The following is an 18,084-nucleotide window of genomic DNA, read 5'->3' as shown; positions in this document are numbered from 1 at the left end:
ATTCTGTGCTATAAGAAGAAATATTCAGAGAGAGAGGGGAGGGGGGGTAGAGAAAGAAGTTTTTGTTTAAAAAAGAAGGCAAACAGGATGTGACCTGGGTTTGAGACTAAAGCCAGATTGATGCTTTGACAACATAGTGGTGAAAACGTATGTATTTTCAACTAGACCCCCCCCCCCCCCCCCCCCCCCCCCCGTCCGCCCGCTTAAACCGTTCAATGTGACGTTTTTTGTAAAGTGACACATGACACTGTCATGCCATCACACTTTGACAGTTTATGCTAATGCATACATTTGTCTTTAGGGAGCTACAGTATGAGGTCTACTGTATAGGTAACTGATTCTAAATCCACACCATATCATTGTAACTGAGGTACATTGTGAGCACTGAACAGACACTTGGCCCCAGGCCCCCACATTTTTAGTTAAATGTTCCCAAACAGTAAACCGGATATACTTGTTGCAAGTCAGTGTTGCGCACCTGTTGCTTTGCTCCTCAATACACACACACGCGCGCACACACACTCAACACACACATTTACCAGACATACTCTCATAAACATTCATATGTCGAACATACTACAAACGGCCACACAGACAATCGTATTCACCACACACTCGGACTGACACGCGTCAGCAGTATGCCAGTAATGTCCCTAGCAAAGAATGCTGTCCCTCCAGTTTCACTCCCGACACCACAAACATCTGAGGACATCATGGCTGCCCAACAGTGTACACATTGTTAACACTAATTTTGAGTGCACAGCCTTTGTAATGTTGAACGAGGGCAGCAGCATGTTTTAGAAACATACAGAACAATGAAGAGTATTTGTGAGATACTACAATGGAGTGCAGCATTGGGCACACTGTGACACAGGTGTAGAAAATATATGCTAAAAAGAAAAAACACATTTTAGGTCAAACGCCAAGTAACTACACCAAGAAGCTAGGGGGTATCGATTGCCTTTATGGACCCCCCTAATTGACGCCCCTTGAGATAAAACCCTCCCACCCATCCACCCCTGTTGGAAAATAAGAAGTAGGAAAAACGGAATGATGAATAGAGCCTGTGGTTTAGTGGTTAGATACAGAATCCAATCCCACTAGTGTGCCTTCCTTCCTGCTGTGCCACATTTTCACTCCCATTACAATGACTATAAATCTTCCATCTTTAAACTTGTATAGATAACTTTTTTACAAACGATGTTCCTCATCTTGGCCACGTACAAGAAACGGAGACACGGGGGCGTTACCAGGGTGTTGTCTAGCCAACCCTCCAAACTCGCTCCACTCCGAATGGAGGTGAGTGAGATAATTGTATTAAAACATTGGCTGAGGTATGTGCACTCTGCACTGCACAAAATAAACAAACCCGACACATCAACAGCTTTTGTTGGTGTTACATTACTTACTGCAGTGAGTCGCCATGTTCGTTTCACTGAGTACTAGTTTCATGCAGGCTCTATTGATGTGCACACCTGAGTGCACATCACAGGACCAAGGGGGCAGGACTCGCTCCACTCCAAGGGTCCTGCCCCCTAAGACCTTTTCACTTCACCATACCCCAGGCTTTCTTTCTGAGAACTCAAGCCTAGGATCCGAGGTTATTGTGGGGATGACCATTGAAGCAGTTCGGACCTGGAACGCCAGAGGCAAAATAAGAGAAAACTAAGTCAAGCACCACGTCACTTAGTTCATACAGCAAAACATGCATTTGATAGATGTCCTGAATACAGACAGTAACATTCTCTGCATTCATTTAACCATTTTGGTTAAATTGAGTTGAAGTAGTGCTGAGGATTTGACTGTGCATGCTGTAAAAGTGATATTAGAAGTAAGAACTTGATGGTTGATGTTGATGGGACATGGGAAGCATGCATACTGTGAATAGTAAGGCATTTTGGAATTTGAAATCAAGAACCAATAAATAGCTGAGGTTGTGGTATTTGTGTGGTGTTTTTGGGGGGTTGTGAGTAAGGGGAGGGGAGCTGGCATGTGTGTCATGGACACACAGATACACCGTTGAGTCGAAACCTAACAAGCTGGTTCCTGGTGCGTCAGCAACAGGAGTGTAACTCCCACGGTTGTTATGGGTGGTGGCTGGGGTCAAAGTTCAAGCTGAGATGAGAGGTTGGCATTCCTGTAACACAGCTGTCTCCCCTCCCGTGCCTCATACACTCTCCTCTCCCATAGGACACCCACTGCTGCTAAACTGTGTGCTTTTTTTGAATATTTCAGTGCTTAAATATATTTTAGTTGTGACAGTATGTTGGTATCCAACTACACAATTCCCAAATTGGCTTAAAAAAAACAACTACTGCAGCAGAGGTACTGTATATTGCATGTATCAAGTAGTCTACATAGTACTGTATGTATCAGAGCATGGTTTTGGTAGATTCTGATTCCTATTCTGAGATGGATGTTGTACCTGGGTGGTGTAAACTGGGTGGTGTAAAGAGGACGTTGTTTGATTCCCAGCCACGGTGCCTCCGGCTTGGTCAGATGCTCCAAATATATATTAGACCTTTTCACAGTGGTCATTTTGATGGGTAAACGGTAAACACCAGCTTATGGTATAACATTAATTGTGGGTTTGTCACTTCAGTGTTAGCTCACATGCCTTTATTACCCATCAGCTGTGTCGCAGCATTTTGTAGCAAATTACAAAATTTGAGTTGTCCCGATACCGACACTGGTATCGGTATTGGGACAACTGACAAGTGTATGCATGACAATTAAATTAAATCGTGGAAAAAGGGGGTAAAATAAGTGGTTACTCAACGAAAATAAAAAAGTACTCTTATCGGTACTCGGTATCGGCGAGTACTCAAATTTAAATACTTATACTGGCATCGGGACAACTCTAGTCAAAATGTATGCTGTGGAAAAGGTCCTTTGGCAGTGTTCTGTAGGATGCCAGTGAGGGATTTTGTCCTCGTTGCTGAGCTAGTGACCTCTGCTGGGGGCACCCGTTCAGTGGAGAGGGCATCTGTGGGAGATGGTGCCAACTTGCACTTTCCCAATGAAAAAAGAAGGGGCCTAGCTGTGAATGAATTCATATCGGAGGAGCCACATGGTGTCTACATGAGAGAAAATGGGGGGGGGGCACTGCCAAAAATAGAAAGAAAGAGGATACTGAGGTGAGCATAGTTGAAACACGTCACCTTGGTCAGTGTTCTTAAAAATATACTCTGGTATTGAACTTTAGCCGAATATATTGCACCATATGTCAGATATTGAGTTGGAGCCTTGACGCTGTGCTATTAGTTGATGATTCAGTGTTGCAGAACAGAGTTGCTTGACATACAAAAAGATGAAACTAGGTTGGGACAAGATTCTAATCCAACAATTTATTTTTTATCATATTGTGGCCAGCTTTCTTGAGTGCTCTTGAGTGAGTCTACACTGCAGTATTATATTACATATCTGTACAGTTCTATTACAATAATTCCACAATTCTTTAAAAAAAATCCTCTTTTGTGTCTTCCAGGTTTTCTCCATTGCTGTTGGTTTGAGCCCACAAGGCTAGAATGGAAATGCAAAGTAAGTGTTTGTTTTATTTCCATTCAAATATGTTCTTGCATGCTGGCCTGGACCTGTCTACGTCGCTTCTCTTTCTGATGTACCGTCAGTTCATAGTATTATGGTTATTAGGCTCTTTTGGAATGTACAATTTAATCATGGCCTGTGGACTGGATTACTGTTTTGATATTATCAAAGTCTCCGATACTTGATCCAATAAAAAATGGTTGCAGCTGTTGAATGGCCCTTTTATGTTTATTGTCTGCTAACTAACAACGGAGCAAATTAGAAGGTCGTAGTCATAATTACAAAACTGAACCTGTATCATTGCATAACATTTAAACGGTTTCCAGGCATAAGCTCAGAGATGGTTCGTTATGGGTATGGTTACTATGGTATGGTCAAGGGAAGGATCTGGGATAACAATGTCAGGTGTCCGATAACACCTGAGCTCAAGCTCCTGGAGGTTGTAGACATTGGGAACTGGTTCAAGAACCATGAATCAGCTGTTGTCTATTTTCCTTCACTCAAAATGGCCCTCTCTTTCTGTTTGCCAGTGGCTGACCCTGAAAGCGTGGTGAAAGTGTCCGAGTGGCAGCAGACGTACTATGGCACAGACTCTGGTATCCAATCTGGTGCCACTACAGTCAGAGACGATGACGCGACAGAGTACAGCACCTCCACCAAACACTACACTGTCACTACGACTGTCACAGGAGATGACCCGCGTGGTAAGACGCACGCACACACACACACACACACACGCAGATGCACACGCTTGACACTTCACAAACACCCTTGGATAGCAGCAACACCAAACCGCATACAGTCACAATCTGCTCTCACGGCCACAACGAATGACCAGTGTGTTTGATGATGCGAGAATCGAATACTTTTAGTGTGTCACGCCTTAACTCTTTTCATGTCCTTAAGTCTAATTTGTTATTCTTTATCAAACATTATTTGAAAGTCTTTTGACTTTCTCATTTATTTACTGGTTTAATGGGTTGTTTGTGAAAGACCAGAATAAAACTGTATTGTGAACGTCTGCTCTATATAATCGGAACACAGCTAAGAGACTTGTGTGAGAAACAGGTGGCCAAGAAAGAAAAGGGCATTATTACCCAACCTGACCGTGTTCTGTCCAGTGAATTCAGAGTAATGAACCTTAGGCTGAAAAGAAAGCTCTACTCACAGACAGTCTAGTCCTTTATTCCTTCCGCTAACAGGCTATTAAACTCTGACAGTAGTTAAATGTCTTTCCTTGAACTCTGTTATTTATATGTAACTATGACAACATTTTTATAATATTTTTGTAATGTTTATTTTAGTTTTAATTGTTTGCTGCTGCTCGTTGTTTCCTTATGTTGACAGTGTGTTTATCAGTTTAACTGCATTGCCAGTAAATCTTCTTTGTAAGTCTTTGTGTGATTTCTGTGGCCTGGGTTTGTTGCAAAATGAACTGCCCTTTTGGATGAATAAAAAATCTGAATTTGACCTTTTCTGGCCCAGGGATGGACTACAGCTGAAAATGCACATATTTACAGTGATGTTGATTAATGTTCACTATCCCCGTAAAAACAGAATAATAAGTAAATAAAATTGACCTAAAGACACATACTGTATACACATGCATACTGTCCAATCCCAACTTTTGTTCCATTCTGTCCATCTGTTCCCAGAACTAGAGTCCCAGTATGCCATGACCAGAGCCCAGCGAGTGCGGGCGGCCATGTTCCCAGAGACTGTGGCCGAGGGCACAAGCATCTTGTCCACGCAGACGGACGCGTCTCAGATGACCAATGTGCAGCGCCTGGCCGAGCCATCACAGCTGCTGAAGACAGCCATCATACACCTGATCAACTACCAAGATGATGCAGAGCTGGCCACGCGCGCTGTGCCTGAGCTTACCAAGCTGCTCAATGATGAAGATCAGGTGAGGAACACCAGAAAAAGACACACGGATAGATAGGATGTCTGGTGGAAAGTCCAAAACAGCAGTACCTTGACCTTTTTTATAATCTATTTCCGCTGTCTGGGTAACAAAGCATTTTAGACTTAATTTTAAGCTGACTGCTCAAGTTTTGATGCGTCATGAGCTTGTAGATCTGCTATTTTTTAAAATGTGAATTATTTTCGCATAGAATGACATGCCCAAAATAGGAACGCCAGGGTTATGTGTTAGATTGGCCTTGATTTTTGTACATCTATTAATAACGTCTCTCATCACTCACTCGGAATAGTCTAATGAATGCGTTAATACCCCCTTGTTGACTCCATGGCTGACAAATGCCATCCCAAGGCAGACTAGATAAGATAAATGTATATTCACTTATCATGGTCACGTTGGTCTGCTCAGTGGAATGTTGAGGCCAAGTGCAAATGCTTAACAGCCAGAAGCTTCTAGTGGCCAAATGATCAATATCACATAATGATAGTAATAATATATTGTATTATATTATGTAAGATAATAAAACCATAGCTCTGTACCAATTTTTTAAATTTGGCTTAAAGTGCAAAATTATACAGAATTGATAAACTTAAAAGAAACAGAATTTCCCAATAATGTCCCCCTAAATACCCCAATGGGGGTGCCTGGTGACTTAGCCAGTTAGGGCACTGACTATATGTTCATTCCAAGCTACCAGAGTTCAAATCCAGCTATCGTCATGTCTTGCATGTCTATCCTTGGTTTCCTGTGTTTCTTTATCTCAATAAAGCATAAAATGCCAAAGAATAATCTTTAAAAAAAAAGAAAAAAGAACACACACACATTCTAGTCTACAACCACTTAGTCATTGTGTCTATGTCCCTCCTCAGGTGGTGGTGAACAAGGCGGCTCTGATCGTGAACCAGTTGACCCGGAAAGAGGCATCTCGTCGTGTCCTCATGCAGTCGCCCCAGATGGTGGCGGCCGTGGTCAGGGCCATGAATAACACTGGAGACATGGACACAGCCCGCGCCACAGCCAGCATCCTCCACAACCTGTCTCATCAGAGGGAGGGGCTGCTGTCAATCTTCAAGTCTGGAGGCATCCCAGCCCTGGTTCGCATGCTCAGGTATGAGTGATGGATGCATCACTCGATAGATCAGTCGACATTTGGGTCTTTTGAGGTCCTTGGTGAAATTCAAGCAGCCCCTTAGTGGCCAACACATAGTCTAGTAATGGCACAGCGTCGATGTCCAATCTTTAGCTGTCGGTAGTAAGTAACTATGTGCACTTGAAGCAACAGAAATTGTCAATGCCTGTTGTCTTCAGTGGTGAAGCCGCAGTATAGGGCAACTAGTACAGTATAGTGAGTCTACATCTCATTTGGACCAATAGAAATGGCACTATTTATAAATGCTTATTAGAACAAAAGTGTGTCACAAGAACAATGTAGTTATAACTAAGGCATTCACAATTTTTAGGTATAATATACCTAAAAAAACGATATTATAGTTATAGGTAGGGATAGGGATGTCCCATATAGGTATGTCCCGATACACTTTATTCGTTCCCGATCTGATCACGATACCACAATTTCTGTGTTAGCCGATACCGAATACCGATACCAGTGTTGTGATCTTGTGTTGTGTTTATAGCTATATATATCGTGTTTATAGCAGACTCCTCACTCAAATGTACACTTGTCAGTTTGGGCAACTCCAAAGCAAACTCCACATGCCCCAACATTTTATTTACCTGCCATAGTGTCAACCACTTACCCCTGTGTTGGATTGGTGGTTAGATCTGCATATTTGTCGATCCCGATATGAGAAAATAAGGGCCGATACGGATACTTTTCCGATACAGTATCGGGACATCTCTAGTTGTCAACTACTATTTTCACACACTGAGATGAGATGAGATGCACATTCCCAGGCGTTCATGACCAAAGGTTTGGTGACCTCATGCACATAGAAGCTTGAGCTGTGATTAGTCTACCTTTAGAGGAGACATACAAACCCCTATTTTAGACGGCTTTGCCTCAAGCCATTGTCTAAAGAAAAAGCAACACTTTGGTTGTCCTGGGCAGCTTCCAGGTGTGAATGTGTGTGACTGTAAAAGAGCAGCAGCAGCAACAAATCATCTCCCCTTGTCTCTCTCAGCTCTCCCATGGAGTCGGTGCTCTTCTACGCCATCACCACCCTCCACAACCTGCTTCTCCACCAGGAAGGGGCCAAGATGGCCGTGCGTCTGGCGGATGGCCTCCAGAGGATGGTGCCCCTGCTGAAGAAAAGCAACCCCAAGTTCCTGGCCATCACCACCGACTGCCTGCAACTGCTGTCATACGGAAACCAAGAGAGCAAGGTAGAGTGAGTGTGTGTGTGTGTGTGTGTGTGTGTGTGTGTGTGTGTGTGTGTGTGTGTGTGTGTGAGACACACACATACAATTATGTTCTTACTGCTACAGTCGGCATGTTTTTCAGTTCTTGTACTATCTCTGTACTGCCACATCCTAGTAACCCACTGAACGAGTTGGTACATGTGTTGATTCGGTTAATGTGGTGTGTAAAACTGAGTCATCCAACTGCGTGGTGCATTTATGGGTTGGGTGGGGTTGTTTACTGTAGTACACTAAGTATATCCTGATAGGCCAGTTTTTTTTTCAAAGTTCTCTTTAGTCTGTACTACAAGGCTTTCTTTAATTAGAATTTACTTTTTATATAATAATCTTTATTGTCCCGAAGGATATTCGTCTTCACAGTCTGTTCAAACACCCACATCAAAACAACACAGCACATAACACCAAGACAAAATAAATAAATACAAAAACATGAGGTCCCCACAGTATACAGAACCATCCTATCGGCAGTTTGTTTAATGCTGCGATGGCTGAGGGAACAAAACTCGTACTAAAATTGACCTTTTTCCATGGCAAGGTTTTGTAATCTTTGTCAAGATGGCATGAGGTTAAATAAGCGATACAGAGGATGATCAGTGTCATTTGATATTGAAAGTGCTAGCCGTGTGATGGCCTTTTTGTTCATATCAGAAAGTGGGTGTAGAAAGTCCGATGATCTTGGAAGCAATACTGATAATACTGAAAAGTTTGTTCCTGTTAGGCATGGACAGTATGGTGTAGAAACATGCAGAACAGTACAACAGAACAGGTTGAATAATGCTTTAGTACAATAATGGGATGAGATGAGGAGCAACAGTTAATGATCTTAACTTACGCATTACATGGAAGTTATATGGATATAAAATATGTATGGATAGGGAGTAGCTTATTTTAATAATGATGCCCTGCGTTCAACTCAATATCACTGACTTTCACCTGCTAATTCACTCTCCATATTCCTCTCTGCCTTTGTGCCATTCACTCAATCTTTCTCTCAAGTCGATGTACAATACTGTCCAAAACGCGACTCACAAAGGGAAACGTCACATAAGGTATTTGTTTTTTTACCCCCCATCAGTTGATCATCCTGGCTAATGGAGGTCCAGAGGGTCTGGTTCACATTATGAGGAACTACAGCTATGAGAAGTTGCTGTGGACCACCAGCCGTGTGCTGAAGGTCCTCTCCGTCTGCCCCAGCAACAAGCCTGCTATCGTAGAGGCTGGTAGGAAGAGTTTACACTTCTTACCACTGCTAGCCCATTCTGACCTGAGATCAGATTCATACGAGGTTTCCGCCAGACACACACTGGTCTGATGAACCCATTCTGACCTGAGATCAGATTATAAAAATGTCAGTCGTTCTTCGATTTTTTCAAAAATAGCAGACCTACAAGCTCGTATCGCGCCACTCGGTGGCGCGATATGAGCTTGTAGATCTGCTATTTTTCAATAGGTAAAGCATAACATGATGCCAACACCAAAATGGGTGCCCGGTCAGAATGGGCTAGAATCTCTCCTGTGACCTATTACCCCACCCTGTATCTGTCCCGTTGGCCTTCTGGGACTTTCATCATGTTCTAAACATAGTTGCTGGTTTATGATCCAGTGACTCATACTATATTTGTAAATGATTCCTCCTGTTTTCTGAGACTAAATAGGCCTATCAATTATGTTGTCATATTCGTTTAAAAAAAGTATTCCTGAGAGGTCTGCTAGCTAGCTAGTTGATTTTAGCTAGCTTCTGTTTGTGAAATAAATGGATCACATTGAAATGCATGTGAATAACAGTTTTTTTTTAGCTGCCAGGCAAAGAGCTTAACTGAACGTCTTTCTCTTTCCAGGTGGGATGCAGGCTCTGGGGAAACACCTGACTGGCTCCAGTCAGCGCTTGATGCAGAACTGTCTGTGGACGCTCAGAAACCTGTCTGATGCTGCCACCAAGCAGGTTCGTCTGTCTGTCTGTCAATGTTATCTCAGTACTATATTGTAGTTGTTCCTGTCACTTAAAAATAATAGTCATACAGTGCATGTTGCTGGCGATGGATTTAATACTGAATTTTGAAGAAAAAAAAACCAATTCCATCACCATTACATAACCTAATCAACATGAGTTAGACTTTAATATATTAGCGCCCCTCACTTCACACGGGAGTTTTCTTTTTTTAATATGTATATTCATTGTCACAGCACTTCTTATTGTCATGAAAACCGTGTTACCGAAGCAGATGAGCTAGAACTAAAAAGCTTCTCCACATCCAGGAGGGTCTGGACAGCCTGCTGCAGGTCCTGGTGGGCCTTCTGAGCTCCGACGACATCAACATGTTGACCTGCTCCACCGGCATCCTCTCCAACCTCACCTGCAACAACGCCCGCAACAAGGCGCTGGTCACCCAGGGCAACGGGGTGGAGGCGCTCATCCACGCCGTGCTGCGCGCGGGGGAGAAGGAGGACGTGACGGAGCCCGCTGTCTGCGCCCTGCGCCACCTCACCTCCCGCCACCCAGACGCAGAGGTGGCCCAGAATGCTGTGCGGCTGCACTACGGCATACCGGCCATCGTCAAGCTGCTCAACCAGCCCTACTACTGGCCTGTTATCAAGGTACTGCGTGGAGAGAGATGGTGGTGTTTATTACTAAACAAGACAAAGGATGATGGGGGGGGTGGGTTAGGATGAGAGTCCTAAAGAGAAACAGAGTTTCTGACCCCCAGGGATCAGTCGGGGGTTCGGGGGCCCCCAGAAAATCTAGTTAATATATTTTTTTTTTATATAATTTTTATCCCACGATTTTGTAACCCATTTTTCACCCCTGTGTCAATTATCTAATGTGATCCTGGGCTCTACACACCCTCCGCCAACCTGGGGAGAGCAACGGACTTGAACTCATGCTTCCTTCATGCCTGAGTGTCCAAGTTGCTCCTTTACACCTGACAGGGGGGAGTTTCCCTGGTTGGACGTAGCGCGTGGAAGGAACACGTTATTCCAACCAGTTCCTTTCCCCTCCATCAGGCGCCCCGGCTGGCCAGGGGGAGGCAGTTTAGAGACCAGGATTACTGCATGTTTTTGTGAGGGTACCTACCCTAGGGGACACAGGGAGAACATGCAAACTCCACACAGAAAGGCCCTTTCGCCAACCCCGCCTTCGGGTATGGGCACTGATGACGCGGAGGAGGAAACACGCCGCCAGCGCCCACAGCGTCCCGAGCGGGAATCGAACCCAGGACCTTCTAGCTGTGAGGCGACAGCACTACCAACTGTGCCACCGTGCCCCCTGAAAATCTAGTTAATATAGCATCAATAACAGTTTAACCACTTAGGCTCATAATGTGTCACCATGTTGTAGAGCTTAACCCATTCTGACCTGAGATCAGATTCTAACGCACAGAAGAATGGTGGTTCTTTAACGCATTTTGACCTGAGATCAGATTCAAAAAATGTCTTAAATCCTGACAGTTTAAAAAAAATAGCAGACCTACAAGCTCGTAGCGCGCCACTCGGTGGCGCACTATGAGCTAAATACATATCAATTTGGGGTCCTTGACAAAATGTTTGAGAACCACTGGTTTATATCTTGCAGGAGGGAAAAGGTGTGTGAGTGGGGTTGTACAGGCGGCATATAGACTGACTCAGATGGTATTGGATAAACACCACCACACAGCAGCAGACAGAGAGAAAGAAAGGCAGTAAGAAAGAGAGAAAGACGGGAAGGAAGGAAACCCTGCACAGGCCTTTGATCTGTGGAGAGACCTAAAGGGACAGGGAGGATTAAACTTGAATCCTAGGCATCTCAATTTTCACTTGAAATACCAGATCTCCAAGCACACACACATCGGAACTACTATTTTCAGTGAAGAGATTTGGTGCAGAGGGGGGGGGGGGGGAAGCAGACCAGGTACAGAGCCACATCGGGGCAAGTTTACCAAGTATAGAGGATTTAAGTGGTTGTTTTATGGGAAGAAACAGGAGATAGAAAGAGGGAAAGGAATAGACAGATGGATGGAGAGAGGGGGAGATGGAGGACCAGCCTCTCTGTGAGCCCAAGAGCGGAAGAGCATGAAACACACATGCTAGACAGATTGTGCACCCAGTGATGTAGAGTGACCCGCAAGACCCACATGTATCCCTGTTGCGGGTAGGTTGGTACAAAATGCTGCATTCTACTGTCCCCTCGCTTGGATTTCCTACTGTCCATATCGACAATAACAAAGCATCCTTACTTACTTGACTAGAATGGACTGCCCCACTGTCCTGAGCGGGACAAGCCAGTAGCTCTATACTATTGTGATCTCATATGCAGTATATATTTTATATATTTGTTTTATTTTATTACACATCGTTGCCTTCTGACATGAACCATGTATGTCTGAAACGGTTACTTTTCAGGATATGTCAAAATACTCAAAACATAAGAAGTTGAAATATGGACATACACTGCGAGTGCAGCAAAACGGCTCCGGGATCGACGAGCAAGGCGTTGCCTAGCAACGGCCGTTGTAAAAAAATTGATTTTAGCGATCGCATTTTACATAATTAAAAAGGACCTAAAGACGTGTCCACAAGTCCTAGGCCTCATATGGGTGTAATTTTGAAGACGTGTGGACACGTCCTGGGCGTCAAAGTGCTCGGGGAGGGGTTCGGATAAATGATGGACTCAATTGGACGCTCCCTAATATCACTAACCATGCCCTAAACCCCACCTGTCATCCTTCCCTTGCAGGCTGTGGTTGGTCTGATCCGTAACCTGGCGCTGTGCGTGGAGAACCAGGGCCCGCTGAGGGACGCAGGAGCCATCCCCCGCCTCGTCAACCTGCTGCTCAAAGCCCACCAGGATGCCCAGAAACACGGCTCCTCTGCCCAGCAGACATACCAGGTTCGGAGACAGACAGACACGCATAATAGCTTTTGTACTACCCTACAAAGGCAAACAACAGCTAGGAATACTTTTACTTTTCAGAAATGAGGAATAATAAATGCCACGATGGATATTTACTGGTGTGTTCCAGTGTTGATTTTGTCCGAAAATTCGGAATCTTCTGAACACACCATTGAGTTTTAAAGTCTGGCGACCAAATATCAACAAAATACACACTGTTGTGTTCAGTTTGTGCATATAGCTACGTCTGAGTAATGGTTTGCTTCAGGATGGTGTGAGAATGGAGGAGATTGTGGAGGGGTGTACGGGAGCCCTGCACATCATGGCCAGAGACCCTGTCAACAGAGCTAGCGTTGCCGACATGGAGACCATCCCACTGTTTGTACAGGTATGGTAACACCATAGATCCAACACCCAGATGTATATAAAATGTTGGATCTTTTTTTTTGTGGTTTTGTGTTCATGTCTATTCCGGCCCCTGTCTGTCTATTCTGCCCCCTGTGACGTCATGTGGACATTGTGGGTCCATACATCATCATAATCATGCTAAAAGGCAACGCTCACTTCACAAAAGTGCGATTTTAGTTTGTCATTCTTGACGTTTCATCTCCAGAATGTGTTGACTGACTTGGCCGCCTCTCTCTCTCTCTCTCTCTCTCCTGTATAGCTGCTGTACTCTCCGGTGGAGAATGTGAAGCGCGTGGCAGCGGGCGTTCTGTGTGAGCTGGCCTTGGATAAACAGTCAGCCGAGCTGATTGACGCTGAGGGAGCCTCTGCTCCACTGATGGAGCTGCTGCACTCCAACAACGAGGGCATTGGTATGCACCTGGTGGACCGTTACTCTCACTGTAACCATTCAAATGAAAGTAGTCTTGTGAAGCCACTAGACAGATATACAACCTGCAATGTTGGCTCGCAAGATCAGTTTAATCTTTTCAGTTAAAGTAAAACAGTAAATCCAACCTTGAAGCATTTTGTAAATGGAAGTGTGCAGCCCACTCTGTTAAGTATTGTTGTTTTAATGAAACCGATTGCAGGAAAGTTGAGAGCAAGTCGGCCCGAGTGGTACAGTAGAGAATGTTGTGGTGGGATTCAGGCAGGTCTCCAAAGACGGGGGATCTATAAACACTACACTGCTGTGTGTATCTGAGCATGCTGGAGTGGAACTTTGTCCCAGTGTTGACCTCAGACACATGTTTCTGCCTCCTTAGCCACCTACGCTGCAGCCGTCCTCTTCCGCATCTCCGAGGACAAGAACTCCGACTACAAGAAGCGCGTGTCCGTGGAGCTCACTCACTCCCTCTTCAAACATGACCCGGCTGCCTGGGAACTGGTGAGTGAAGGGCTCCATCTGTTGGCGGGAAGTGGAAACTGCAGATCTTAATACTTTGGAGTTTGCTTTGTCCAGTGCAATCATTCCATGATTAGAATAAAGTGCAAAGTTTGCGGGAAATTATGTGGTCAGGTTTGTTGCTAAAAGGTTGAGATGACCCGTAGTTTAACCTTTTCTTTTCTCATGAACACTCCACAGGCCCACAACAATGTACCCATGGACCAGGGCTATCCAGATGGTGAGTGAATCGCTGGAGCAGAACTGCTCACATGGCAGGCAGGCAGGCTCCTGTGTCTATCCAGCTCTCCACATGAGTACACGACGCCCTCCCTAGCTGATCAAAAACATTCATCCAATTCATATTCATATATTATTTTAATGACTATATAGTTACATTAAATGACTTGTTACATCACTTCACTTACTCTCAGACACTGATGCGCCGTGCTTTGCATTGCAGATCTTTCGGTTTTTGCCATTTAAAAAAAAACAGGGCTTAAGTGGTTAACGAAGCTAATACTACATGTATCCCGTGTTGCAGAGCTGGACGGTTTCCAAGGTCAATGGCTTCCAAATGACATGCCCATGGCCATGGATGCAGAGGGAGAGATGCTGCCAGAGGACTATGGTCAGGCGAACATGGTCTACGGCGGACAGCAGTACTCTGACGCATACTAACAGAAGGTACATACAAACAGGAGTCCATGGATTCATGGAGGAGGCAGGTGGCCTAGGGCAGTGGTTCTCAAACATTTTCATGTCAATTATCCCCAAATGGATATGCATTTGTTTTTATATTTTGTGCCAGGGACCCTGATAAGATTTGTCAAGATTTGACCACATTAAAACATTTTTTTGCAGATCTACAAGCTCACAACTTGGCTATTTTCGAATAGCAGAAGTAAAAAAAATATAGCGTTTAAATGTTTAAAGTGTTCCTTATTTTGTTGAGGACTTCCACAACGCCCCCATGGACTCCTTTGAGAACCAGTGGCCTAGGACGGCTGGCTAACCGCTAATTGTAAATGTCAGTTGTGGCCATGGGTGTATTTCAGCTGTTGAACTCAACAGTCAGTCAATGTGCTCATAAATGCGAATGCGCATAGTCGCCTGTGTGTTTTCTGACGCTAACATGATCGTTTTCCTTCTAGACCCAGAAGACTAACAGAGGAAGAAGATGAGGAAGACCTGAGATTGGGGGGAGAAGAAACAATAAGCAGTGAACACATCCATTTCATCCACCTCTCTCTCTCCCCTCAGCTTCAATGTAATATATGCAATTATTGCTGACTGTGGGACTCAATTATCTTAACAGGGCTTTTACTTTGTTTTATAGTATAATAATGCTGGCGATACTGACTATGATGATGATAACGATAATGCATGTAGGTTGAGGAGGACCTTCAACAAGTGTGTGACTGTGTGTGTATGCGTTGTGTGCGTGTGTGTGTGTGTGTGTGTGTGTGTGTGTGTGTGTGTGAGTGTAAGCTTTTGGGTGGGTAATCTATGCCAAAGAGATTTTATTTTGAGACAATAATCATGTAGCTTTTTTCCCTTTTCTTTCTTCTTTTTTTTTAAACAAATAAAACGTTAAACCGAATATTAGTTGAAAACACTGCCAGAGGTGGATAAACGTGTACAACACACCTCACACCGCTCAATCATTCTTCCTTATAGCTCCTTTGCAAAGGACACTGCTACAGTCTAATTACCATACCTTTAACACTATATATACAGTATATCAAACCACCTCTCCCACTGTGACCTGCCTTCCTCTAACTAGGGGTTAGTTTGTGAATTAAAATACTGACTCTGTTTTCCATTTACACTTATTTAGTAGCAGCGAATACGAATTAAGTGATCGGAAGGTCTTTGGAAGAATTATATTGTGACCTTTATAGTATACGGTTGCCCCCACTCTCAATTGGTAATTTGTCAGTCAGTTCATTTTAAATATTAATTTATCAACTAATTGGTGATTGGGATCATAGTTGAGTTTTTGAATAGTTTCTCATCGTTGTGTGTATATTGCATAATACATCCGTACACAATTGTTACCTGCAAATCATGACAACATTCACAAATATATAAATGTGGTCTTTTATAAACGGTTCACCTGAGGTGTAGTTTTTGCATAACTGTATTCATTTGCAGGAGGATATTGATGTGCGGGGAGTAAAGTTGAACTGACAGTTGGATTAGCCAACGATGTCCTGAGACAATGATCTGACTAAAAAGCATGTGTTGGTACATCCCAGGAACTAGATCAAACTACTGACAGGGAATTTGTCTTTATACTTAAGAGTTTTTACCTAAAATTTGTTTAAGAAAATAAAGAATATATTAAACAAATTGTGCTGTCTGTTTTCATTGAGTGAAAGAATGTGATATGGTGATCACACTTCTTTGTAATGGCAGAGAGGATGAGCCTAGAGGGTGATGAATGGTGTAGAATATGCATCTGAAAAATAAGGGGATCATGTCCTTTGAAATAATGTATTATTTCTTATTTGGTCAATAACTCAAAGTTTTCCAATGACGGAGCAGTTGCGCAAAGACCCACCTGGCAGCACTGTTTAATGCAATTTATTTGTGCATCATTGCATGTATAAGTATTTTTGTTGACAAAGTTGTAAATGTCAGCAGTATGTAGGCCTATATCCATAACATAAGCAAGCATAACCGGCGTATCTGTAATCTGTCAGATTGTGTAAATATAATATTAAAGAAATGCATGCATTCATTATTTGATCCCTGAATGAAATCCAACATCATAGAAGAAGACGTTTATCCACAGTCACAAGGGGACGCTCTGTAGTCGTCTGTACCAAGAAGACTCTGACAACGAGTATAATAAACTGGAAGAAAAGTAATGAGTGTGTGTTCTGGTCCTGTTGATTGAGCTGAGCAGGAGCCAGGTTTCTAGGTCCTGCTCAGCTCAATCAAGAGGACCGGAACACAGGTGCGGCTCCCAGGATCACATCCACCAATGGCGAGGTCAGCTGCATGGATGTATGCAGTGGTGGAAAGTAACTAAGTACTTTTACTTAAGTAATGTACTTAAGTATTTTGAGGTATTTGTACTTTACTTGAGTATTTCCAATTCCCAGTACTTTTACTTCTACTCCACTACATCTCGGACCCAAAACTTTTACTTTTACTTCACTACAATTATTTGAAAACTTTACTAGTTACTACCCCATGTTAGGTGTAAGTATGTAGGACTAGTAGCATGGCAAAGTTTGTGCTATTGCCATAGAGAATGCATTGGGCGTTTAAGTTAAATAACTCATAAACTACAAAACATAAAAATAAAAAAAAAGTTCCAGCATGTGTCTCCACAGTAAGCTGAATAATAAAAAGTGTGAATGGAGTTTCTAGGTGAAAGTGACTTTTGACGTGCCTATAGAGCTGCCATTGAGCCCCATGTTAAATGTCTCAAATTTGAAAGCACTATATTTCTAAAACTCTGAAACATTTCAAAGATTCCTTTTCAGACAAACATGTCCACCGTAAGATGAACCTAAGTAGGCTAGAATGGGGTTGCTAGGTGTAAGTATGTAGGACTAGTAGCATGCCAAAGTTTGTGCTATTGCCATAGAGAATGCATTGGGCGTTTAAGTTAAATAACTCATAAACTACAAAACATAAAAATAAAAAAAAGTTCCAGCATGTGTCTCCACAGTAAGCTGAATAATAAAAAGTGTGAATGGAGTTTCTAGGTGAAAGTGACTTTTGAAGTGCCTATAGAGCTGTCATTGAGCCCCATGTTAAATGTCTCAAATTTGAAAGCACTATATTTCTAAAACTCTGAAACATTTCAAAGATTCCTTTTCAGACAAACATGTCCACCGTAAGATGAACCTAAGTAGGCTAGAATGGGGTTGCTAGGTGTAAGTATGTAGGACTAGTAGCATGCCAAAGTTTGTGCTATTGCCATAGAGAATGCATTGGGCGTTTAAGTTAAATAACTCATAAACTACAAAACATAAAAATAAAAAAAGTTCCAGCATGTGTCTCCACAGTAAGCTGAAT

The 18,084-nt window shown here is 43.2% G+C and overlaps 1 protein-coding gene across 1 annotated transcript in view; it reads left to right on the top strand.

Moving 5' to 3' along the window:
• Positions 1-16,401, top strand: part of LOC310858523 (junction plakoglobin-like) — a 34,985-nt gene extending 18,584 nt beyond the window's left edge. Inside the window, exons 2-16 of the mRNA XM_083764674.1 lie at positions 3,488-3,540; positions 4,077-4,250; positions 5,202-5,455; positions 6,340-6,578; positions 7,612-7,813; positions 8,925-9,069; positions 9,688-9,791; positions 10,106-10,444; positions 12,561-12,713; positions 12,985-13,104; positions 13,384-13,534; positions 13,928-14,049; positions 14,248-14,287; positions 14,591-14,733; positions 15,201-16,401. Of these exons, the coding sequence (XP_083620800.1) occupies positions 3,528-3,540; positions 4,077-4,250; positions 5,202-5,455; positions 6,340-6,578; positions 7,612-7,813; positions 8,925-9,069; positions 9,688-9,791; positions 10,106-10,444; positions 12,561-12,713; positions 12,985-13,104; positions 13,384-13,534; positions 13,928-14,049; positions 14,248-14,287; positions 14,591-14,727 (2,193 nt within the window). The 5' untranslated portion in view covers positions 3,488-3,527 and the 3' untranslated portion in view covers positions 14,728-14,733; positions 15,201-16,401. The remainder of the gene's footprint in view (positions 1-3,487; positions 3,541-4,076; positions 4,251-5,201; positions 5,456-6,339; positions 6,579-7,611; positions 7,814-8,924; positions 9,070-9,687; positions 9,792-10,105; positions 10,445-12,560; positions 12,714-12,984; positions 13,105-13,383; positions 13,535-13,927; positions 14,050-14,247; positions 14,288-14,590; positions 14,734-15,200) is intronic.
• The last annotated feature ends 1,683 nt before the right edge of the window (positions 16,402-18,084 follow it).

The sequence above is a fragment of the Protomyctophum parallelum genome (assembly GCF_964188405.1).
Source record: "Protomyctophum parallelum genome assembly, chromosome: 5".
Lineage (NCBI taxonomy): Eukaryota > Metazoa > Chordata > Actinopteri > Myctophiformes > Myctophidae > Protomyctophum > Protomyctophum parallelum.
Note: the sequence above shows the minus strand (reverse complement) of the source record. Positions and strands in the feature narration are given on the sequence as shown.